Source organism: Diorhabda carinulata, chromosome 5, assembly GCF_026250575.1.
Source record: "Diorhabda carinulata isolate Delta chromosome 5, icDioCari1.1, whole genome shotgun sequence".
In the NCBI taxonomy this organism is placed as follows: Eukaryota; Metazoa; Arthropoda; class Insecta; order Coleoptera; family Chrysomelidae; genus Diorhabda; species Diorhabda carinulata.
The window spans coordinates 20932453-20958366 of record NC_079464.1 but is presented as its reverse complement, the minus strand read 5'-3'; the positions used below and the strand labels follow the sequence as shown (position 1 = coordinate 20958366).

The 25914-nt window shown below is 32.1% G+C and overlaps 1 protein-coding gene across 18 annotated transcripts in view; it reads right to left on the bottom strand.

The window, feature by feature from the left end:
* Positions 1-751: 751 nt before the first annotated feature.
* LOC130894344 (multiple C2 and transmembrane domain-containing protein) overlaps positions 752-25914 on the bottom strand; it is an 88083-nt gene continuing 62920 nt past the window's right edge. For 13 of the 18 annotated variants that reach the window (XM_057801107.1, XM_057801093.1, XM_057801096.1 and 10 more), the window contains 8 exons: positions 22779-22930; positions 20166-20321; positions 19338-19524; positions 18933-19206; positions 18578-18860; positions 17956-18282; positions 15036-15243; positions 752-4966 (listed from right to left, as the gene is read on the bottom strand). In XM_057801107.1, the coding sequence (XP_057657090.1) occupies positions 4805-4966; positions 15036-15243; positions 17956-18282; positions 18578-18860; positions 18933-19206; positions 19338-19524; positions 20166-20321; positions 22779-22930 (1749 nt within the window). In that variant the 3' untranslated portion in view covers positions 752-4804. The remainder of the gene's footprint in view (positions 4967-15035; positions 15244-17955; positions 18283-18577; positions 18861-18932; positions 19207-19337; positions 19525-20165; positions 20322-22778; positions 22931-25914) is intronic. The other 5 variants (XM_057801109.1, XM_057801103.1, XM_057801104.1 and 2 more) reach the window with 1 other exon arrangement.

Below are 25914 nucleotides of genomic sequence, written 5' to 3'. Positions count from 1 at the left end.
TCCAGTTTTTTCCCGCGACAATAGAGACTGTGATGATTTTCTTTCTCGAATAGTCACAGGGGATAAAACTTGTTTATCTTACACCCCAGAAACTAAACGGCAATAAATGAAATGGAGGCACGCTTCGTCATCAACGAAGTTAACCCTTAGAAAATCACGGCACCTCCAAAACTCATATGCTCCGCTTTTTGGAACAGAAAAGAAATTTTGCTGATTGGTTTCTTACCAAGAGGCCATAATAAGAAGAAACCATTAAGAAATTGCAGCGAGCAATTCAAAAACACCGAGGACTACTGTCAAAAGGTGTTGTTGTTTTTCCACGATAATACCCGATTTTACACAACGAACTTGACAAAAAACTCCTACAGGTCTTTTATCATCCTTCCTATATTCTGGACCTCGCTCATAGCGACTTACATCTCTTCTTACACTTTAAATATTTCCTTGGTGGACAGTTCTTCAACGCGAACGACGAGTTGAAAGAACATATAACCACATGGTTGAAAACACAGGCCATCTTTAAAAGTCATTTAAAAACTTGTGTCACGCTATGATGATCTCCTACAAATTTTCGGAAACTATGTAGAAAATTAGTTCAAAAGCTGTAGATTTTTGTACAATAATATTTTTTCAGTGTCTGCACATATTTTTTGTGTATAACCAAATGGAATTTACTTTGTGGTTATACCTCGTATATAATAAAATGGAAATAGGAGGAAGTTGGAAAATATAAAGGATAAATAAATGAATATTAATATTCATGTATTTTATTCATATAAAACATCGATAAAATGTAAAATATTGTACTTATTAATAGATAACTGGTAGCATTTGATTTTTTATTAAAAATATAAATAAGCTTAATACACATCAACTTACAAATAGACAATAAATTTAAATAGAACGAAAGTTCTCTCCATATATGTATTTTTCAACTATTTCATAAAATCTTATCCAGTTCAATATAAAATCCTCAAGGAATAATTAACACGTTGACTGCCGTTTTTAAACGATTTAATTTTTACGTACGCGGGTGAGGTACTGTACGCAACATATTTTGATACATACGGCAGTTAACGTGTTAACAATAAAAATTATGTTTTGATAATGGAAATGGAAACAAAAGAAAAACACCTACAAATTTAGCATCACAAAACTATTAACTTCTTTCAGTTAACTTTAGGAAACATTTGATTTACAATATAACAAATTTAGAGAGCTGAGTGGAGAGAATTACTTTAGGAAAAATATTGAATGCAACAAATTATTTATCTACAAGGATAAGCTACATGATGACATTCAAAATGCGACAGAATGTAAAGCTATTTTAGTTTATATATAATAATATAAAAACATTGATTAAACAATTGTGCCATCAAAAATAAGTGCAAATTTTGGATTACGAATACAATAACAGTTTGAATTGGTAAAAAAGACTCCTAAAACGGTTTTGAAAAGGAAATTAGATAAAATATTTCACAGTATCGTATAACTATATAAAAATTAGAAAATGACATTATATATCACAATTCCATAGTTTTAATTAATTAATTAATAAAAAATGTATAAATTCAACGACACATTAATCAAATATATGGGAATACCTATATCTAAGCATATTTTTCCATATACCCTTATATCTATACGAATTAGACCAGGGTTGATAATTTTTGAAACGAACAAGAAAATAGTAGTAGAATGAAATCTATTGGCGAAAATGAAAAATAAATGATGTATGGAAGTGGAAGTGGAAGGGGATGAATTTTTAAGGGTAAAAAACGATTTAACTCGATATGAGGTAAAACTATGAAAAAAAGTTACTAAAGTGTAAGTAATAACATACTCTGCAACGTATTCAAAGTTTTTTTACACAACCTCAATATTTATCTGAAATGTTCTAATAACTTATTTTAATAATTTGAAAAAATCTTAAACGAAACTGAACTTTGTTTATACAAAACTTACCTTTGTCTTCCTAACACTGTTTTTTCTGTCAAAATACTCATTTTTACTTTATTTTTATTTTCAAATGAAAATTCTTTCGTCAAAGTATCAGCTTTTTAAACAAATTTTTTGGACTTTTTGTTCGTAGAGAATTTATGGTGGTGTAAAAAATATACATTGTAATTTTTTTCAGATTATCCAAAGAGAAAGAAATTCGAATCTAAGAAATTTTTCCAAATCATTATATAGAATTTCTAGCTATTTATTAAAATTTTACACTGTAATTACTTATTTTTATGAATATAACATGAAATCTTGAGTTTTTCCATTGATAGAAGTGTAAAATTTCAATAAATAGATAAAAATTTTACATACGATTGAACAAAATGTTCAGTTTCGAGAATCTCACATTTTTTGAGAAAACTCATTTTAGTAATTTATATTTCTTTAATATCTTAATTTCAGGTCTCTTCTGTTTTAAAATTAGTTTTTTTAATAATTTTTGAATAAAAGATGAAATTTGACGGTTCAACTTTTTTTGAAGTCTTCATCAAAATATTTTGATGAAATAACGCCTACCAATCATAACACTGAACTCACATATGGAACTGAAGACAAATAAAATATGAAAAATTACGAAAATATCCTCCACAAAATTGCAAAACAGAAAAACCGAAGAATTTTTCTACTCAGATGCAAAAAAAAGTCAATACTTACATTTCTAAATTTAAAATTATCCTATATAAAATTTACAAATAGTCGCCTGCAGCATTAATATCAAAACCACGTTTTATCTAAGTTTATTTTCCAAATCATACTATTTATTACCGAATCAACTACTCTAATAAATTAGAAAATTAGAAAATGACTTAAAAAACATAACAATTAAAATAATTGAGGTAATTCCTATTAATATTTGAAGAAAAATGTCGAGAAAGAACTGAATCACTTTTTAATAAATGGAAAAAGAAAAATTTAAAGGAAATTGATAAACTAATATTAAAACAACAACCTATTGCTGAAAATACAAATGAAATAAAATCAAAATGGATCTGTCATACCAGATGAAGTGAAAGAATTTTTATCTTTAGGTCCCAATTTCGCGCAAAATATTTCTAGTAACAAAGAATTATCTGTGACAAATATGTTATGTAATATTGAATGCAACAACAATCATCTAAATAACGAAATTCAAAATAAAATAAGAATATTTTGATAAACATTTAAACAAAAGTCGAAACGTCAAATTTCATCTGTCTTACAAAAATTATTAAAAAAACTAATTTTAAAACAGAAGGAACCTAAAATCAAGAACATTTAGAAGCAGTAATTTATATTTTTTACACCATGAAAAAGTAGAGATTTCAGTGAACCAAAAGCCCACCGATTTTTTTGAAAAAGCCAATATTGTGACTAATACGCATTTTTCATTTTCATTATTCCCCTTTTTTTAATAGAGCTCCAAGGGACTAGTGGATTGATCTCTTGAGATTTATGTCAAAAAATAATAATTTGCCCTTTTTAAAACGTGAGTCGATTGACATTTTTGTCAACATTAATAGCTCATAACAACATGCAGAGAAGTATAATACATCTTCTAGATAGTCTAATTGTAAGTTAGAATACAAGTGGATATTCACTAACTTAGGCCCTTGAAATTAATTATACAGAGTGAGTTTTATGTATGGAACGTCCCAATTTTAATACCTGATTCTAGAACAATAAGTCCAATATATTTATCAATAAAAACCAATTTACCAAGATGATCAGTGTAAAACGAGGAATAGGAAAAGGAATTCTTCACCTGAATTTCCAAAATAAATAGTATAAATTTATCATACAGAGGGTTTACAAATCACCACAAGGAATTGTGCTACAATATTTGAGATTGCTACTAAAGATTCATCATTGCTAGGTTATTTATCAAGCATCTTACTAATACAAAGATATTTAGAAATAAATATGATATCAATCAATTATGATGGTCAGTCGAAAGTACTGAGCTGTTATGCCATCGACTCAGAGCTAGCTTGAAAACGCCGAAGAAAAGGTGGTTAAATAGGAAAAATAATTTTTAATCTGACCATAGAAGAATTTGAATCTGGATTCAAAAAGTAGGTATTTGAATATCAATAAAACCTTGATACACCTTCTCACACGGTACTACTGCTTCAGGTAGCATCTGCGGAGATTAGTTCTTGCAGAAATTGACGAGTGTAGTTTCCGTGTCAAAAGGAAAGAAACTGCACATGTTTAATCACAAATTGGCTTGTCTTTATAAGATCCTGGAGGAGCAAATATTCAATTTTTTTGAAGCTAGTACAGATTCTGGATTTTAATAAAATCCTATAACTGAAAGGTGTAGTTGTGAGAAATAGATTATATAAAGGGGTAATAAACTTTGAAGTTGCAATCCAATTTCATTTCTCAATCCACATATGTTTGTTTCTATAGATATCATCGACAACTGACTTCTATTCTGTATATAGACACACTGTATAAAGAACTATGCAAATATAAATAGTAAACTACTACATATTAAAATTATTCATAGATAGGAGTAATTGTAAAGTATTTTAATGTAATGAAAAAGTGATTTTAGTGTTTCATATTTTGATTTTTTGATTATTTGATCAGAAATATATTAATTTATAACAAATATGAAATGAATTTTAATCTGATCGATATCTAATTCAATTGAATTCGAAACCCCTGCATCATTTGTATAATAGATATTTTACACATTGTATCAATTTACAAAATTACTAGCTAGAAACTAATAATATAAATGCTAATCAGACTTTTCATGGATTTTATCAAAGCGCACTTTCCATCTGTCTTTCACACTGTTTAGCGACCACTAGGAGTTTTTCTGCTTCTTTTTCGGTTCTCTTCGCCTATCTCCGCTATCGTTGTTCATCAAAAGCTTGAGGTCCTTATAGTCCAACTGCAAATACCATCGAATAACTGTCAATCGGCCCAAGTGCGTCGATAAACCAGCGGCCAGTAATTTAACGTAAGTCTGCGGGTGTCAATTCTGATGTAATTCAGAGTTTTGTTTAAGGAAAATATGTGGACGCTCTAATTTAATAAGCGCATTTAGTGAAAAGGCCATTTTATTGGTAAATGGTTGCAACGAACATGTTAATACAATAGAGGATTATTATTTAATTTAAATGTTCTAATTATTGAGCTCCTAGTTTTTTCTCGTTTTCTAGTGATATACTAGGCACTATGTTCGTTACTATTAATACAATAATAAGGAATTTTTTCGGTAAAATAACGGTAAGTTCACATCCAAACAAAACACATCACCCAATAAGACGTGTGACTAACTAAGAAAAACACATTTTTTGCTTTTAGACGGATTTGTCTTATGCCTCAAAATAGGGTTCAGTTTCAGCAATTGCTTCTTCATTTGTGCTGGATTTCTCACCAGCGAGCATTTTTTTGAGATCAGCGAATAGCCAGTAGTCACTAGGGACAAGATCTGGATGAGGTAGCAATTCGAAATGTAATTCGTTCAATCTAACCATCGTTGTAATCGACTTGTATATGCATTGTCTTGGTGAAACAGTGGTTTTTTCTTCGACATATGAGGCCGTTTTTCTTTGATTTTCGCATTCAAACGATTCAGCAACTCTATGCAGTATTGATTGTTTCTCCCTTTTGGAGATAATCGAGGCACAATATTCCATACGCATCCCAACATGGCAAACACTGCTCTAAATCATAAACACGTTTTTGATCGTGATTGAGTAAACTTTGAAAAAGATTTCTCATGGTCAAATATTCGTGCATAATTGTGAACCCGCTGTCTTGTAATATCTTTACAGCATCAGCAATATCAATTTACGATTAGATTTAATCAATTTTTGGACTTTTTTGATGTTTTCTGAAGTAACCACCTCAATTGGACGACCAGAACCTTCACCATCATAGGTGTCTATACAAATACGTTTAAATACAGCAAACCAATAACAACTGGAGTCCAAAGTCACACTTTTGAAGCCATCGCTGAGCTTGTACAGTATTTTTTATCAAGAAGCAATATTAAATTAACACACAAAATTGTTTTGAAAATAATAAAAGTAGCTTAACTTAAATTGCTGTCACTTTCCTCTAACTGATCGTCATGTGGATTTGACAATGGCAGCGCCCTCTGTGTGTCAGCCACACGACTGATTGAGTGATGTAATTTATCCCAACTAATGACGCGCACTAAATGAGAATATTTTTACTAATAAGCTGTATCCTTTTTTGTTTGAACAGTGTTCACAAATTATTTTTTGATTATATATGATCTGAAATATAACTATCAGGTTATATAATTTGAGATACACGGTGTCCAAAGGAAAAATATTCAATATAAATAACGGTAATGCTGAAATTTTTCTATAAAAGTGGTGAAATGAGTGACCTTGAATGGAAGAAGTACACATTTTACCATAAAAATCGTATTATAAAATTTAAATCACAAAATTAACATCAATTGTGTAGAGAATTAATACTGAGAACCGATTTGTATGAGATTTTGGAATTAGGCTGATCTTACCCTTAACTTCAAAAGTGAAAATGATCTGAACGAATGAATGAGTGGTAGCCACATTTTCTCGGTGGTGAGAATTTTTTTTAAATAACCTCGGATATCGATAGAAGGTCTAATTTTGAGAAAATCGCTTCACAGTAAAAAAATTCGGAGGTAAAACCCTATTTTTCGCTTTAATGACTACACTATAAGCAGTATTAATTATTATAATCGTTAGTTTAGCATTTTCGTAGAATATTCATCAAGGTCTTAGATATCGCAAATTGTTTTTGTTCATTTCCAGTATCGTTTTTCTTTCTCGGGGGATTTAAATTCGGCCAAATTAACTAGATAACTACGGTTTAACAAAGGTAGTAAACTCTGAAATCTGGCCGAGTTTACATGGACGAATATTGAATTCTAAATTTCCTTGGCTGAATTTCCTTCACCAAAAGGTCGTCTACCTGCTATCTGGCCGATTTAACTTCTGCCCGTATTTTTTATTTATGAATTTAACAAAGGTTTGATTTTGGGGGCCTATTTTTAGATGATGGGGACTTGATTCTAGAGGGGAAATACGTACATGAAGAAAAAAGTCGAAAATAACCGTTTTATTATTTAATTTTCATTTACATTCGAATTGGAAGCTCCCACTTTGTCAAGCAAATCAAGCAACAAATCCATTTTCTGATTAGGCGCAAATAAGTTAGGTTAGGTTTACATGAAGTTAGGTTAAGTTATCTTAATTGGTTGATAACTTAGGTAAAGATATGAAATGCTATATATCTTCATCCTTAAGGGCAACTGATGTTTCGTATAAGTCATAAATCTAGTTCGAAAAGCCGAGCCAGAAGTCAATCAATCCAATTATTGGTCAAACTGACTCTAGCACCTCGATAAATGTTTTTTTGCGACCATTAAAATGCTAAATTAGCATGTTTTTATTATGATTCCAAACCGGGTAAATGCGGGAGTATTTCCAGGTATCAAAAAATCGTTCACAACACTTATCTCTCAACCTCTACTATTGAAATTTTTAAAGGGGTAACAATGTAGAGTAGAGTTGACCTGAAGGTCCATGTATTTCACCACTTCTCATTATGACACGGTGGTTATATGTTGGTTAACCCAGAACATGCTTTGCCGTAATAGAAAAATGCTACTCACCTGATTTTAAACCCTATCTCGTTTATAAAAAGGATAAACTAAACTGATGGTAGATTATTATGTGATAACTCATTACAATTTTTGTTCTAAATTTTGAAATAGAGGCATGAAAGGCACATAAAACTAGACAAATTATTACAAATCCTCCCTGGGAATGGATACACAGATTCATAGTTTTCGATTGATGACGGTTATTCATTTCAAATTTTTATTTGCAATCACATTTCATTTAATAAAATTTCTTCGAAATGCTTATGAATATAATAACATACTTAAGAGAAACTTTAAACGATCAATCTACTTGTTTAAAACATTGAGTTAACTAACCCGCTATAATAGCAGAGCCTCAAAAACCTTCAGACTAAAAAAAAACATACAAATAGACCAAATCATATCATAGCACGGATATATGAGCAAGAATAACCAAAGCGAGAATTAGTTTTATAGAATTCAAAAAAATTCTTCGTAGCCATGATATCAACGAAAAGAAGGAAAGGAAGCTAGTCGTAAAAGGACAGGCAGTAAATACCCTCGCGTCGGAAGTCGAGACAGAAGGAAAACGGATTAAAAGTAAAAAAAGTATGACAACTAACGAACAAAAAACCCCGACAACACCCGAAAATTGTTACCGATATACATGGTAGTAATTGAGTCTGCAGAGGAACAATCTTACAAGAAGCCACACAAAAATAAGTGCGGTAGAGCAGAAAAGGCACGACGGACAAAGTTACAGATGCCAAAGTTTTCATCACGGCCAAAGCACGTGCACTGCGTAAAATGTGTCGTCGTCGTGTTCAGATGGATCTCGTCAATAGGAGATGACCCTCTTCTTTATGCCAAAATGGGTGCAAACATCTTGGGGTGATGAGCAAGGCCTTCAGTCTAACTAAAGAGTCGTCTGGTGTCGGAGGTCTTCAAAAATCTCAATTCGAGAAGTTTCTTGTTCGACGAAGTGAACCAGACCGGCGTAGGATCGATTCGGTCACGTATTTATGCTATTTTGACTCTCTGGCTTCTTGACCGATCCGTGCAATGACACGACAGATGCGCGGAACAGAAAAGCCACAAAGAACTGCGGAGGAAAGTACTTGGTCAACTATAGAGGGGGTTCAAAAAACCCAAAGAAGACGGAAAACAAACCGGCCACAAACACCACTACAAAAATGAGCAGTCATGCATTAGCTGCTAAGAAAACGCCAACACACAAGAGGACACCTCACGACACGGTAACTCCGTATTTTATGAGCAAATGCCGAGTTATACATCGACGAAGGATCACTCGGATTAGATATTTTCTTGCCGAAGAAGGTTAGAAAGAGTTTACCCGAGGCATCCAAACAAATACACACACACTAAGACGTCCAAACCAAGAAGACAGGAGTGTATAGCCAACAGGCTATTTCTTAACATAAAATCCTAGAATCTCTCATAGAACTCAGGGGAGTGGAAGGAGTCTACCCATGAAACAGTGACTCAAATGAGGATGAGGAACTGTTGAAATGTTCTTCTTCGCACCCATCCGTGGATTTATCCGGGGGTGGATACCTAGAGGGACGGGTTTTTTCTCGCGCACGTGTGTGTGTAATAGATGTAAAGTTTCCTGCACAGATAACTGTACAGTTTTTGTCGATATTGACAACTGTACAGTCACAATAGTAGGCAAATTGTGAAAAAATAGTTAGAAAGTACAATTTTCATACCGAAATATTTGAGAGGCACATATAAAACAAAATACACAAGAAATAGTAGATGTAAGAGCAGAGGAAACAACCGTAAAGACAAGTAATATATATTTTAAGTCAATTCATTTTTTTAAGTCTAGTCACTACTTCAAAAGATTGAAAGGCTTTGCTTTTTATTAGGAAAACAATTAGTATTTAACAAAAATATTACCTGAAAATAACAGAAGTCTAGTACGAACTTATTCTAGTATTAGTATTATCACCAACAAATTTTGAAGAGCATGATGTAATGCAAGCATGTAAACCCTCATTTCACCAAATGTTTTGTCCACACCTGTACTTGTACTATTACTATTGTTAATACCACATTATTCCATTTGACACCCGCAGACCTATATTATTAGCCACCGTTAAAATAAATAGCAAGTATATTGAATCATTATTATCTATTGAAAGGCTAATTTCGCTCATAATATTATTTTTTCTTACTCACTTTTCTATACTTTCTATACTATATTTGTATTTAGATCGTTTTCAAATTTCAATTTACTGTTTTCTAAAAGAAGAATAACACAAACCTTTTTCAATTAAAATACCTTATTCTTCTGTTTTTTTGGGCTGAAACTAAATTATATTTTTCAAATGTTGCATCGTCTACATCTTCTTTAGATTCTATAGTTAATTTTACGAAAATTAGCTATATTAGAATTCAAAAATGAGACCTGAATTATCTTACCACTCCTGAGGATCAGTTTATTCTAATCATATAGTTAAGTGATACAAAGTGTCCTTTATTTCACCATTAACGTTATCGTCTCTGATTACATAATTTTTGTTTTTTATTAATGTGACTATGACAGACCTGGTCTACCAGAATTTATTGTTTTTTTAGTATACGATAAGATGTGCTAGCCAGGTTTTACACTGACCACTCCTGACTGACCAACCTCATAGTTAAGTAATTCCAAGTGTCCCTTGGACACTTCTATTTTATATTGATGTGACTCTAAAGACCATAAATATCCATAACACGGATACTGGGTCCTTAATAGACGTTCGTCGAGTACGTTAATCAGATTATTGAAAGCAAATTTAATTAATTATTTTTTCGCTTCATAAATAATTTTTGCAAAGTTTTGAATTTGGTTATTTAACTACTGAGAACTGATTATTTTCATTGATGATTAGCGCAATATTATATGAGGTAAGGTGCATGGGACTCTCGTATCCGTTTGATGCAGTTCTCGACTTAGTCAAGCTGCACTCGATTTGGCAGCGGTGCCTTCGACTTGGCAATGCTGCACTAAGCTCAGCAATACTCAGCAATATGTTGTTTAAGAAACTTAAATACGAAGAGGACAGTGGGAATCTTACTGTGAAAGGGAAGAATTTGTTTTTGTAGACATAAACACAAAGTCGATTGTCAAATAACCTTGTCACAGTACAAGGTCAGTATGGAATTAACCATAACAGTTGAGGATCAATAAAAGCCAAATTGAAATCCTTAAAGAAAATTTTTACAATAGTAGTGGATTTGGTAACTGAAGCTAGATTCGTATTTGCTTTCAACAAAATAGAAGAAAAAAAAACCTTATAAAGAAAGTGAGTTTACGGAAAAGAATACTTCCCAAGTTGTGTTTTCAAATCCCGAAAATAAAATACTACACAAATTTGTTATACCTGTTAGTAGAAATACAATTGGATTGAGTATATCTGTTTCTAGTGACAATATTTTGAATAACTTTCAACTCTACAGTCATGAGTCTAGCTTGGCATGTGTAACAGCAATTTTACAGCTGCCAGATTTGAATTATCTTCAGCCGAGGAAGAATATACTTTATACACTACTAGCAGACCCGGCCACGCGTTGCTGTGGCTGAGTAATTTGATTTGAAATAATTCTAATGACAATACAATTGGTCTCTCTTCTGCTTGTTCGATGAAATTATACTGGCATCGAGTTGTTACACGTTCTTTAGAATTGCCCATAAAATAGATCTGAAGAAATTTTGGATCTTCATTTGGCATTGGCATCAATGATCCCATTTTATGATATACCTAGCCTTGAATTTTGAATTTTGTCTCAAAATTACGACTATCAGATGACAAATCACAAACTTTGGATGCCTTAAACGACGTCATTTGGAAGCAAGTTTTAAATTTTCGTGTCTTTTGCAAAAATAATTTTGATTCATTTGAAATGCCAGAAAGAAGGGATTTCAAAGGTTCAGGTGGACTAGGGGTGGTGACAATACAACTTTTCCTGATACGTAACACATGCCGGGTGTTTCATTGCGAAATTTTAACGCCTGACAATAAATGCATATTTTGTCCATCGCACGAATAATAACTTTGGAATTAGACGAGTAATAATCTGGTTCATAATTAAATGCAAGACGAACAAATGATCCACGTGAAACTGCGCGGTTGGTTCGATGATTTTCTCGGTTTTGTTCTCTATATGAATCTATGTTTTGTTGACGTGCCACCCTGCTTCTCAATGCATTTTCTTGTCGTCGATTATCACGCTGTTCTCGTGCACGAATTTCAGCTGCACGAACTCTTTGTGCTGCATTTCTTTCTGCTCTCTGTTCGACAAATTCATGAGCCCTTTCAACACGTACACATCGAGTCTTCTTGCTACGGGCATTAAGGCTGGATTTTTTGGGTGGCGACGCTAAGTGGTATAGGTAAAATAAGACATATATAGTGTATATTCTAAGAAAATATATCACATTAAAGTGTGGCGCCATCTATGAGGTGCAAAGGAAAATTTTTTACAGTTCTCTGTAAAGAAATTCACTTAAGGCGCCATCGATTAATAACAATAATCAATGTTGATGATCAGTTTATTATTAATAATCAATTATTGAGACCGTCAATTTAAATAATAAATATCTTATCATTTAAGTTGGACCAAATTACATATATTTGCCAACTTTCATGAATATCAGTTGACTCGTTTTTGAACATACGCACGGACACTGAATTTTCATATATTATGATATGAAAAATAGAATAAACAAAAACAAGAATATAACCATACAGAAATATATTCTATTCTATTTGTTCTGTTCCCTAAACAAATAGAAAAAGCGAATTCTCACGGAAATAAGCATACAAAATTTGATGAAATAAAAGGAAATTATGAAAGATAATCGAAATTTTATGAGGACTGTATATAAACAACAAAGTTGAAAAGATATTAGCCAAACTCTTTAGCAAATATAATAATATCACCACAAATTTACTTGGAATTGAACCTTAAGTAGACCTTGTAAAATATATATAGAGGACGTTTTAGAATCGACGCTGAGATTTTATTGAATTCTTCGAATAGCGTGGAAAGTCGATAACAAATTTGATTTCTTCAAAAGCTTACGAGAGGAGGGTTTACCTTAATGGAGGGCTTAGTCTGACTTTAGTCTTAGTTTCATTATATTGTTAATTGTATGTCTTGTATAAATTGTATATAATTGTACAAATTGTATTTGATAAAAGTGTTTATAAAAATGTGATCTATCAAAAGATGATTCATATTTCGTGTCAAAACTTTGTAAAAAGCTATTTATTAAGCAAAAATAAATAAATAAAGTGTTTTCAATAATCTGATTACTGTACTCGACGAATGTCAAATATTAAGAACACCGTATCAGTGTACAAGCTGTCTTAAATACTAAATCTTATTATAATTAATCATAGAAATGGCTATTTATGGTCGTTACAGTCTCATCAATATAAAATAAAAGTAAGTACATAATTTGATACGTTAATAGAACTTCAAGTGTCTATGGGACATTTGGAATCACTTAACTATAAGGTTGGTTCCCATTAGGAGTAGTGATGAAACATCGATATCTTAAAACATCGATATATTTTGAAAAATACCGATGTGCAAAAATATTATCGATAAGAGCAATATGTCGATGTTTTTGCCGACGTTTTTTTATTTTCTTAATAGGATGCTTTATTAACGCATTTGATTACTTTGAAACACATCTTATTACTTGCTACAGCTTCCGAGAACAATCGCTGACTTGGGACAACGATGGGAACGATGGTTTATCATTGCGACTTTGGAAAGTTTTCGAAATAGATATTTCATATCGTTCTAAATTCCAATGACATCTCTCTTTATTGGTATTAGAGAAGTTAAAAGGTACTTTTGGACCTCGGATTCGCTAGTGGTATAGCTGTAGCTGTGATTCATTTTTCATGTTATTAAGTGTCAGCTGCTTATAGTATTTCCAAATGTCAAATTCGTCAGATGTGTCATTCCTTGTTGCAGTTCCAGGCGATCTGTTATATTCCCGTACATATTTATTTGAGTAATTCAATACTTTACTTTCGATCACCTTATCTTAGAAATGCATGAGCTGAAATATGGGGTCAAGAGTGGTTGAGATAGATAAGATTGAAGAATGCTATAAGGTATCAAATTTTCTGGCTAGTTGTTTCTTTAATTGCTCTTAATATTGAAGTATTATTCCATTGATGTTCTCCAGTACTTCACAGACACAGCTAACTAGGTTTGCTCACCGTTAAGTAGCTATCTCCAGAAAACTCTTTGGTTAATTAATCAAATGGGCATAGCAATTCCATCATTTCTTTGGTGCCATCCAGTTCATTGCTCGAAACCATTGGTGTAGCTTCAGGTCGAATCAAAAGTATTGCTTCTACAATGGACTTAACTCCGTGAATATAAAACCAAGAGTTCCATCTTGTGCGAACATCGTGTATCATTTTTTTTAATTGACCTTCTTTCAGTCCTATCTCTAACTGTCCCTTCCGTAATTCGTCACTTGCATTGACGCTCCTTTTTATATACTTCACAATGTTCCTAACTTCGGTTATTAACTGTTATGTAGTCAAAAAATCGAATTATATCGAATCTAGTTAACCTACGCGATAAAAAACAAAGCAGTTATTCCAGAAATCTGAATCTAATTATTACGATCGTTTATTTTCATCAAAAACTTTTGCCATTACGCATTACGACAGTTCTTAGTTAACGGCTCGATTTTTCGGGGCGGTTTTCCGACACTTTTCAATCGCCTCTGCCAAGGGTTTTTTGTGCAACTAAACCTCTACCACTGCTTTACGGCTGTTAGTTGAGACCTTAAGAACATTTCTAAACAATTTTTACGTGGAAACCGTTTCGATTTTTCTCGCAAGTTTTACAACGTGGAAAACCGGCTGGCGTTTTCAAACGCAAACGTTTCACACCATTTAGTAGTCATTTAATAATGAACTAGGATTTTACTTATAACTTTCAGGCTCTGATCTTGGGAACCGTTTTAAGCCTTTTTTATGTAGCCCAGCTCTCCGTCTATTAGGAGTGGTTAGTTGACAACTTGCTTTAGGTAACAAATCTTAACATATACAATGATAAATACAAATTAGGTGAGTATATTTATGGTTTTTCACAGTCATATTAATATAAGACTAAAATTACGTAATCCGAGACGATACGTTAATGGAGGGTAAAATAAAGGACACTTTGTATCACTTAACTATATTATTATTAAATTGATTTTCATATTAATTGTATTTAGTAGTTTTTTAAAACTTTAAAACATTTTCCAATCGTTTATGAGGTACGTAGATCTGATATCAATATAACAGACATTATTTAAATTAAATAAAATAGAAAAATAGATTATAGTGATTGATATACTTGCTGATATACTTGCTCTTACAAAATTATCACTTACCAATATCTCGTCGTCGGGTATTCTTGACAAAAGATCGAGAAGTTCATTATTTGGTACTGAATGGGGTCGTAAAATTCTCCGGAAGAATTTATTTAATCCCCACAACATCAGAAGGTATCTAATCGGCATTATATACAACACAATGGTCGCTACGATTAGAAGAAATATCGCTATGCAGGATAAATAAGGAATCGTGAAATTGAACATACTAAAAAAGGAAAAAATCATATTTAGTACTATCAGTAACGGAATCACAAACGAGTACAGTCAAATTAATCTTTTTACTGACATCAGTAAGGCATTCGCATATTGAGACCTAGGGTAGAGAAGTGCAGCGCGGCACAGATCAAGGTAGTTTTTGGAGCTTACGTGTTCGCTAGAAAATGTGGCGCACAGCAGTGAAGTCTCGCACGTGGACTGCTCCACATTTGTGGCCGAGGCACAGAAACTGTGGCATAAAAGTTCATCTGCGCCGATGTATGCTAGGAATTTGCATTGGATCAAAACGAAAAGTTAATTCAATTGGTGCGTGTTTATCCAGTTTTGTATAATATCAATCGAGAATATACGAGGCCACGGCAAGACCCATAATGACCTTCACCGCAGAGACATGGCCAGAAACGGCGAAAACCAATAGAATGATGGAAACAGCAGAGATGAAAGTGCTACGTAGGATAACCGGAAAAACTCTACTGGACAGGGAAAGAAGTTTGAACATTAGAAGATTGTGCAAAATATATGAAGTCAACGAATGGGTTTTATCAAGAAAGAAAGAATGGAATTAGCACATAAGTCGTATGAATAACAAGAAACTGGTCAAGATAGCGCGCGATAAATCCCAATTGGGTCGAAGGAGTACCGGCCGACCCAGAAAAAGGTGGAGCCACAACCTTGAAGCAGGATAGGAAATAAGGATTTCGAAGATAAAACAGGCGACTACGCCTAATACACGGAAAAAGAAAATTAAATTCAAGCAAAAAAATCTAGATGGAAATATCAAAATTCTCTACATTGCAGATGGTGAGAGACTTTTCATTAAAATAACTTCCGTAGTGTTTGGTGAGAAAAAACTATATTCCTCAATAATATCAAAGGTTTTCGAGCATTATATTTCCCAGAATTTATAAGAGGTTGGAACTTCGTATCGAGACAAAAGTAGTTCAAAAACCTTCCGCTACACAACTCCTTTGTTAGAACAAATTCCCCATGAGAACCTGTTTTGCAGATAGTTACAGAATTTTCTTTTTTGTTATCTGAATCTCACTCACTATGTAAATACAAATATTTGGACATCACACACAGAATACACTGCTTTCAAATATGCGAGGAAAACCGCGTGACGCAGTATTTTTGGCAATACTGCTCTGTGATGTGCCCTGCCTGGACCGTGCCAGACAGCTCAATATGCACCTAAGCTAACAATAAACTTGAGTATATAGAAACTTCCTACATTTTATCGTTTTCTACTGACAGCAGAAATAAATACTTAAAAAAGATACAACAAGTTTTTGAGTAATGATATACTTCAATAGCGGATCGTATTTTTCTGAGATAATACTAATTAATTGCCATTTTGTAAAAAATCCGTTCCATTTGTGACAGTTTATGTTGCGTAAATAGAACAAGTTTAATGTATTTTTGTGCATGTTTGGGATCGTATGTTAAATGGTAGTTAATGTGAATTGATAATTTACTGTTCATTATATCGTTCATTTTATTTAAACTGGAAGTATTTTGTATATACAGGTCTCTGAGATACATTCCAAAAAACATAACGTTAAATACGAGGGCTGCTACTTAAGTTTTGAGATATGGCAACACTGATGTATATATGTCAAATATGACATTGCCATCATGAAGTTTGACATTTTTAATGATGAACGTACTCACTAAAAGTTGTTATACGAGTGCTATTTAGTTTAAAATTAATTGAAACATTCATATTTGTCAAAAAATGTATTTAAATCGCGTACATTTTCGTGCGATGATTTTCTATGACTTTCGAAATGGATTAAACAAACAGCAATGTGCAGATCAACTAGCTTCGGCTTTTGGTGATAAAGCACCATCTAGAACCACCGTGTTTTCTGAAATCAATCGTGGTCGTACATCAGATTTAGATTTAAATAAAAACGTTAAAAGGTAAAAACGAATTGATGGGTCATCCGCCGTATAGACCTTCTTCTTATTCCCGCAGATCAAAAATAAATTGCGAGGTCACAGTTTTTCTATATTCCTCATAGTTTTCGAGTTATCCGCAATTCAAAATGTTTTTGAGTGGTGAACCTATTTTACGGTAAACATTTTGAAGTTGTGAAAAATGCTTACAGAACAATCCGTAGAGAATTTCGTGCTCTAAATTTTTTCCCAGCATGTTTTTTCCAAACCCCTGGTAGTTTTCGCGATTCTAAATATTTTTGAGTGTATAAACCCATTTTAAGGTAAAAATTTTGAGGTTAGGAACAAATACCTCTCATAATTTTTTGTAGAGAATTTCGTACTCTATATTTTTTGTAACAGTTTTTTTCGCATTCCTCATAGTTTCCGACTTATTCGTTTTTCAAATTTCCTAAAATTTCGAAAATCCGTGCCCGTAAATCTAAGCCGCCCAATTTAATTTGAGGCTTTAGCTCAAAATCGCCTAATTTGTCTGTATTAGACGGTATAATTTTCATCAGCTCCGTTTTTGTAGATAATAAATTTACATAGAGACAGTATAAATGAAATGTTTCTTATAAAACAACCATGAACGATTTTTTCAAAAGCAACATTCCATAGACAACTTTGTTTATTAACGAAACTTTCTAAATTTCTATTAAAAATCTAGAGAATATATCGAGATATCAAGACTCATTATTATATTCTTTAAAAAAAACATCACTTCAAATCTCATATCATACAAAAATGACATTCAACATACTTTTTCACACCCTCCAGTAATGAAGCAATTCTTCCAATGGCATTTTGAACACCTTGCGTTACTTCCTGTATGGCCTGTAGACGTTCTTTCAAACTTTTCTTCTCTTCTTTTTCTTTATCTTCCTCGTCGTCATCGTCCACTTCTGAATCCTGCGATTCATCCCAAGGAACTTGAAGAGGACCCGCCAATGATCTCACTATATATTGCTTCAGAAATATCAAAAGTATCAAAACTGGAAACATCCAAGGTTGGAAGTAGTAACAGAGAATCAACCATATTAGGAGTGCGGAGAAACTTTGTATTTTTGATTCCCATTCAAAACAGTTTCTGTAAGAGGAATTCGTAAAGATTAAAATCTAGTGTTTCTCATCCACTAGGGGTTAATAATAGTTTCCTATCCTTGATTCAAGATTGGTTTCTGAACTATGTTTGATAACAATTTTAGAAGTCGTCAATGATTTTGAAAGACTTGCTCTGGTTTTAGAAATGAAAATTGAAAAATGTCAATTTGATTTTGGAAATTTAGAAGACGTCAAAATAAAATGATAGGATAATATCAAAAACACATTTTATATTTGCATGAAACGATTTTCTCTTAAAATTTTTATAATATGACACTTACTGAAATAGTTTACCAAATTCTAGGAAGTACATGATAAAAACTTTGAGCCTCAGAACATTCTTAACAAAAACTTGTCGTTTGAATTTTATTTCAGTTTGCATATACTTTTCTTCTTTAGGATTCAACGTTCTAATACATGCTCTAATAGGATTCCAGATAATTGTCATTTCCAGTAGAATTTGCGGTCCGTTTCCTTTGGCTCTCGTCCTCAATTTCTTATCCTTCAGTGCATACCACCTTTTCTCTCCGTTTCTTATTCTTAGCAACGGAATTGCAATTTTCCCTATAACACAAAATTTAAATAATTTGTACAACACTTTTTAAACCTATTTTATTTTTTAATATAGACACTCACCCAAAAACTCTACCTTATGATCTCTATCCTCATCAAAAACAGTAATTTCTAAAACGTTATTAATATCTTTAACGTTAAACGTGAAAATTTTATTCCAAGATGGTGTAAGTGTCTTGTATTCGGTTTGCGTTTGAAGACGAGCATTTCCCAATTCTAAGACGCAAAAAGGATCACTTTTACCACCAAGATCTGCCGAAGCAAGTCCTTGAGCTTTAAATACTCTAACAGTCAAATGACCAACATCTTTAAGATTGTGAAATGTTCTATGCCATGCCTGTAAAACATATTTTTCACAGATTTTTCGCTATTGATAATAGTGGTAATTGAAGAAGCCGAATGCGGACTTCTCGAACAAACCTCCCCCACAAGTAACCAGACACCAAGATCTTTGCGAAGTTTACTTACATATCTGTCAAGTATCATTTGTTTCTCTCGAGGATTATCTTCGTAGGTTGTTAGATCGGATATAGTTTCAGAAGCTGTTGTACCGCTTATAGTCAGAAGAAGATGTAAGGAGCCTGCTCCGTCTTCTAACTCTTGCCAAATATTATGTGTTTTTTCTCGTTCATACGTGGTTAGATCTAATACACATCTGAAAATGATTCATAAAAATAACAATAACATTTCGCAACCCATAAAGGAATATGAAAAAATAAAAAAAATAATAAAATAGATAACTGGACAAAAATCAATTTTGAAACTATAAGGATATATAAATTGGAAGAGGAAGAAGTGGCAGTTTCAGAAGACTTGAAAGAAACGTCGAGTTTTTTCAAAGTGGTGATGATTGAGGCAGCAAGACATGAATGAGGAATTTGTATAACAACTAACAATAAAAAATTGACACCATGGTGGATGAACCAAATAATAGAAATAATAGAAAACTATGAAAAATATAATGAAATGAGAAAAAATTGAAATATGTGGTCGCTGAAACCAAGTAAGGGAGTTGGACAGTTTTCGGTAACAAACTGGAAAGGGACAGCAAAAGGAACCAGAAAGGACAAGAAACAAGATGAAATTTACATGGATCAAATGGTAAAATTTTTACAAAAGAAGCAAAAATGATGGAGAGGTGGAAGTCACTGAGAATAATCTATTTCCATCAACGATCTCTCTCCACACTAGAAGAAGCAACCCGACTGTAGAAAAAAGGATCAAAATTGTACGCACATCAAATATATTATTGGTTGAAACATCAAAAAATATTATTTGTATAAAAAAGTTTCTAACCTTCCTATAAAATCATCTCTTGCACGATCTTTATCCCATACTGTAATTTCTAGTTGTTGATCTCCATCGTCGTATAAATGAAGATCCAGTTGCTCTAACCATCTTGGATTCAGCGATCTCCATACTACTCTACTTTTGTACTTTTCGTTTCCTAACCTAAAAATTGTATAATTGTTTGAAGTATAAATCCAAAATATTAGACATAATGAAATAAAATTTTGGCTTTATGTAGTAACAAGAGTAATCAATTTGCTAAAAGGAATTATTTTTATCTATTCCATTAGAAAATCAGATGAAAATAATTATTGTTAATACTTATTATAGGGTGTTCATAAAGTAACTTTGCAAACATTTCGATTTCTGTTGGGTTTAAAAAAATGTACTTATATCTGGATACACTATTATCAAATGGGGAAAAAACTAGTTTTGGTCCATCCAGCCACGCGATTAAGATCAGTTTTATCTATTTCTATGTACCATTAAGATTGTACAGGGTGTCAAATATAAGGTGATGAAGGTTTTTAGATTATTGAATTTTGAAATTTTTAATGGAACACCCTATATTTTATATTCCTTTTTTTTATTTAGTGGTAAAAATAAAGGTAACTTTGGCATCATTTGCAAAATGAATTTTCAAACTAAAAACTTAGGTTTTAACATATATAACATATCAAAATCTCATTTTTTTAAATGGAACATCCTGTATATTATATATTTAATAGAACGCGCATTAAAATGAGAATCATTTTATATTTATAGGGTGTGCTATTTAAAAAAATGGGATTTTGTTATGTACAAAATTCGAAATTCATGCAGTAAAAAAGATTCTAGACTGAAGAGTCCAATGAAAATTTAAATAACCTAAACCGTGCTGAAATCGAATAGGTCGGTCTTTTGAAAGTTACCTTTGTTTTCACCACTAAATGAAAAAACTGAAAATATAGGGTGTTCCTAAATATTCCAAAATTCCATATTCCAGTATAGTAAATATATAGTAAAAAAGTCAATAATCTGAAGATTCTTTTATATACAAAGAACTTTGGTAATTAAAGTATATATGATATAATATACAGGGTTTGTCATCTAAAAGAAAATGAGATTGTGTTATTTAGAAAATTCGGAACTCATACTAAATTCGAAAGTTTTGTGTTTAAAAATTCATTTCACAAATGATGTCAGTTAACCTCATTTTTATTATGGGAAATTTTCCAAATATAATGATTTTCGAATAAAAATTCAAATAACCTCAAATATTTCATAAACCGTGCAGAAATCAAATAGGTCGGTCTTAAGAAAGTTACCTTTGTTTTCACCACTAAATTAAAAAACGCAATAAAACATAGGGTGTTACGTTTAAAATTCCAAAGTTGATATCGAGACAGAAGAATTAGGAGACCCTGTATAATCAAAATTTCTTTGAATACAAAATCTTTTGTGATAATTTTTTTTTTGATAACTCGTATAGATTTGGAGAAAAGTATATGAATTACCTTAAGTTTGACACCCTGTACAAAAGGATCATCAGACCGACTGTTTGTATGGGTGTGAATCCTGAATATTAACTTAGAAGAGTGTTGAAAAAATACAAGGGGGGGAAGAAACAACTGGGTGACAGGAAAAAGAACAATGAGAATATAGAGAAGGAAAACAAATGATAAGCAGAAATGAATAAAAATGAGCCTAATATCATACAAGTAGTTCACACAGTCAGGTGGTTGCAGTGACGTGTCGACTGGGGAGACGAGTGGGTTCGCATCCCCAGGGCCAAAAAATATAATGTTCTATAAAAAAATCAAATAATTTCCATCTTGGAAGATATAACTAGAATCTGTCGAATGCTATTTTATTAATTTTTTTCTTATATTTCAATTTGAAAAGATATTTGCATAGTATAAAATGACACCCTTTCTCGTGCCGGCGCCGCCCTTAAAGTGAAGACTCCGGTATTTGAAAGATTACCTTAGAAATTTTTCTGAAGAAACAATACTTAATGCTCTAACTGTGTTTTATATACACAAAGACATTAACGTGAGATCTGAGCTTAGCATTTAGCTGTAAAAACCTTGAAGAAAATAAACATGCATAAGCATAAAAAATAAATAGTGGGAAAACTGAAATAAACAATATTATGTAAGACACTGAAATCTCTCTCATTATTATCATTTTCTATTAATGTATTGAAAGGTTTTTTTTCTCGATTCAGTCTTACCCCAAGAAAGTTTTGGAATATATCATACTTTATTATTAACAATAACTCTGACCTCAAGGCTAAAAATTACGTAGGAAATAGCTCTCTCAGAATAGCCAGAATAGGTCTTATGTCCTGACCGCCTCTTAGAGCAAAATTCTGAGCACGCTACTGGGTGGATGGGGGATGTGTGCAGAAGAAATGCACACAGATTTGCTAAAAAAGCAAATGTAGAGAGATTAAAAGAAGTACAGACGGGCCGAAAAATAAATGAATAGAACAGGTAACATCAGAAGACTCAAGAGAAAAAACAGAGGTCAGAAACGGATGGAGAGGTATAGTAAAAATAGTCAAAATTTTGTACATTAACTATTTTATTGATACAAAAAAAACTGAAAATAACATTCATTTTGAGATAAACTTACCTAAATTTACAATAGGGGTCCGATGTTGCTGTTTCTGGATCACATGGTAAAAGATTTTTCCCCTCAACTAATACTATCGTAACTACGGAGCTCCATATTTGAGATTTTAATCTTTTATTCACGTCTTGGGTCCTACTAGTTTTTTGGAAGTACTGAAAACAAAAGCTCGTCGTTTCATTTTACTTTTACCTAAAAGTTTGGTCTAGAAGTTTTTATAGTAGTCTATCAGTATCCAGCAAACGTTCACTTTGTTTGTAATGATCGTAAAACAATTTTTTTTCAGCTTGTTGTTTGCAAGTCTCTCATAATTCATAAATTGATTCCTAAATAATAAATGACGTGAAAATTTTTTTTCAGCCTAGGAATTGAAAAAATATGTAAATAAAATTTTAAAAATTTTGATGATGTCTATTTATCTACAACTCTTCAGCTTGGTTTAGCAGCCAAAGTTAAAAATTAATCATGAAACTTACAAATTAATTAAATTTCTAATTGAAAAACACTTATACTTGTAGTGCATGCAGAAAATTCACAGTAATTCCTCAATATTGTGAGGTTATGAGTATATAATACGTCAGGTCTACATTGGTAGTATTGTTTAGTTTACAACATCCTTGATCTTCGGCTATAAAAATATTATTCCTGTTAATGCGCCGAATCACGCCGTGTGTTTGATTTAAAGATAGGAGAAAGCAATGTCCTTTGAACGATAAAACATTGAAAGAGATAGTGTCAAGAACCTTCCCCATTTCTGTGACAAAAAGGAACCATACCGAGAATTTCTTTTGATTTACCAGTAATTCATGATTATCCTCAATTTACTACATGAACCAAAAAATTACCCCCAAGAAAATTTAGTTTGATGTTAATTTTAATTTTTTATTTGTTAATTATTTTTTTTTTTTTAATTTTTTTGACAAGATATTTATTTTTTTTGTTATTACTTAGAATAAAAAATATTATATTACTCTGAATTCTTCACCCTTCTACGATCAATCCCTATTTTTCCATCGCGATTGGAATGGAATATAATAATTATAGTACGTTAAATTCTTATTTACAATTTCAATTTTCTTTTTGTATCGATCGTAACAGTGACGTTATACGTATCATTTTGATTTTTATTTACAACTCTCATGTTAATTTTACTCTCATCGTAAATTTATCATTAAGTTCCAGTGCAATAATTATTTATTAATAACTGAAAAGGCAGTTTTTATTCTCATGTGAATAAACACATCTTGTGAGCTCCCACAACAATGGCCATTATCGTACCTGTACATATTGTACTTGACATTTTTGCAAATAGTTTTAAATCAAAACAGAAACGTGTACGTGTTTAATAGATATACGTGCTCTCTTATTGTGAAAGGTAAGTCAAATAATAAGCAAACAAATACAATATTGAGTCACTGTTTCTCCCACAAAGTATTTTAACTTGATTTATTCACAGGTTAAATGTACAATCAGCAATGCAAGCAAGACTTGAAGGGACCAATTTGAGTCATCGAACAATCAAATCTCATATATATAAGTGCAAGAACATCAGGCAAACTAAACGCGTGAATTCATTATAAACAGACGTAGAGGAATTGACCAACAATGCCAACAAGTTCTTCGAGCATTTACATCAGATTTATTTCTTCGACTAGCATTCCAGTATGAGCCTGATGTAGAATATTAGGCTCATTTCAAAGTGGTTATTCGACAACTATATATGGCATATTCTCGCCCAATTAATAGTAAAAATATGAATAATTATTTTTGATGTCTATACAGCTATCAAGAATTTTAATTTGAAATACATTCGTTACTTTAATAAAGAAGACTTTATTAACCTAAATAAAGCTTAATTCCATTGTCTATACAACGTTTTCGATTATAAATATATCCTTATACAATTATAGTAAGTTAGTTATTTTTATTGAACTAAAAAAATACTTCCTAGGTATAATTTATATGGCAGAACAACATTTGCTGGGTCAGCTAGTTTAATTGTAATTTTGGATGCACAAATCAAGCTTTACTCTGTTAGTTACAGCAAACTGCATATAGAAATTCGTAATATTGACGATATGAACGATGATTGAGAGAAAATATACAAAAATTCAGTTTAGGTGGTCGCCATTTTAAATTTTCAAAATTTGCACTACTTATTTTAGGAACATTTTCTCTATATTTGCAGATAAAATCACTTTGATTTTCTTTTTTTACCATTGAGATTATTAGATGAGCTAGAGCATAAAGTTCGTGAATCTAAATTTTGAAGTATTAATCAATTATATATCCCGGACTGTTCACTATTTAAGTAGCCACAATTTTGTAAAGTGACCCACCTATCAGAGGAATATGTGACTTATAATTCTTCAAATATCAAATGCAGAAAACAGTTATACGAGGAACAATCAATATTTCATAAATATTAACGGCATTCATACCAAATTAAGAAAAGAAAAATAATATTCACTCCCCGTATAAAATTCGGTAACCATCTAAATATAAATGAATTTCTAATGGCCGAGGCTGTCGGGAGGCGTATGTACACAATTTCTTCGAAATATCCCTGCCAGACAGTCTGCGATAAGCAGTAGCGTCGCTTGGTGAGGTTCATTTAGTTCATAAATTTCTTTAAATAAATAAAAATATGGCGTTCTTTAGACCATGGGCGAATGAAAACAATGAAATTGCACAGTGTAGTGAGAATAAAGACAGGTATGAATTCAATAATAAAGAATTAGATATACAAGCACATCAAGGCTTAAATATATTCGAATGTTTAAAAAAGGGAAATATTCAGCAATCTGTAATTGTAAGTATCGTACCATTTGTCTTTGTTCAGCATCGGACTCAAAGAGGGTGTTCGACTCTTTTTTTTTAGATCCTTCCAGAGACAACAAGACCTGTCGGGAGTTTCTCTGATATTGGTAATTAAGCCGACAGTGTTCAGTGAGGATACACGTAACTCTTCTTAGCCTATCTTTGCTTATTGAAAGCTTTTTGGTACCAGTTGATAGAATAAGAAATAAATCTCTTTGATTGCTTTGCACCTAGGGTTGTTACTCCATGTTCTGATTTCTTCTCGTTTTCCCACTTTCTTATGGCCATAACTTGTTAGCTTTTTGGGAAACCTATAAGA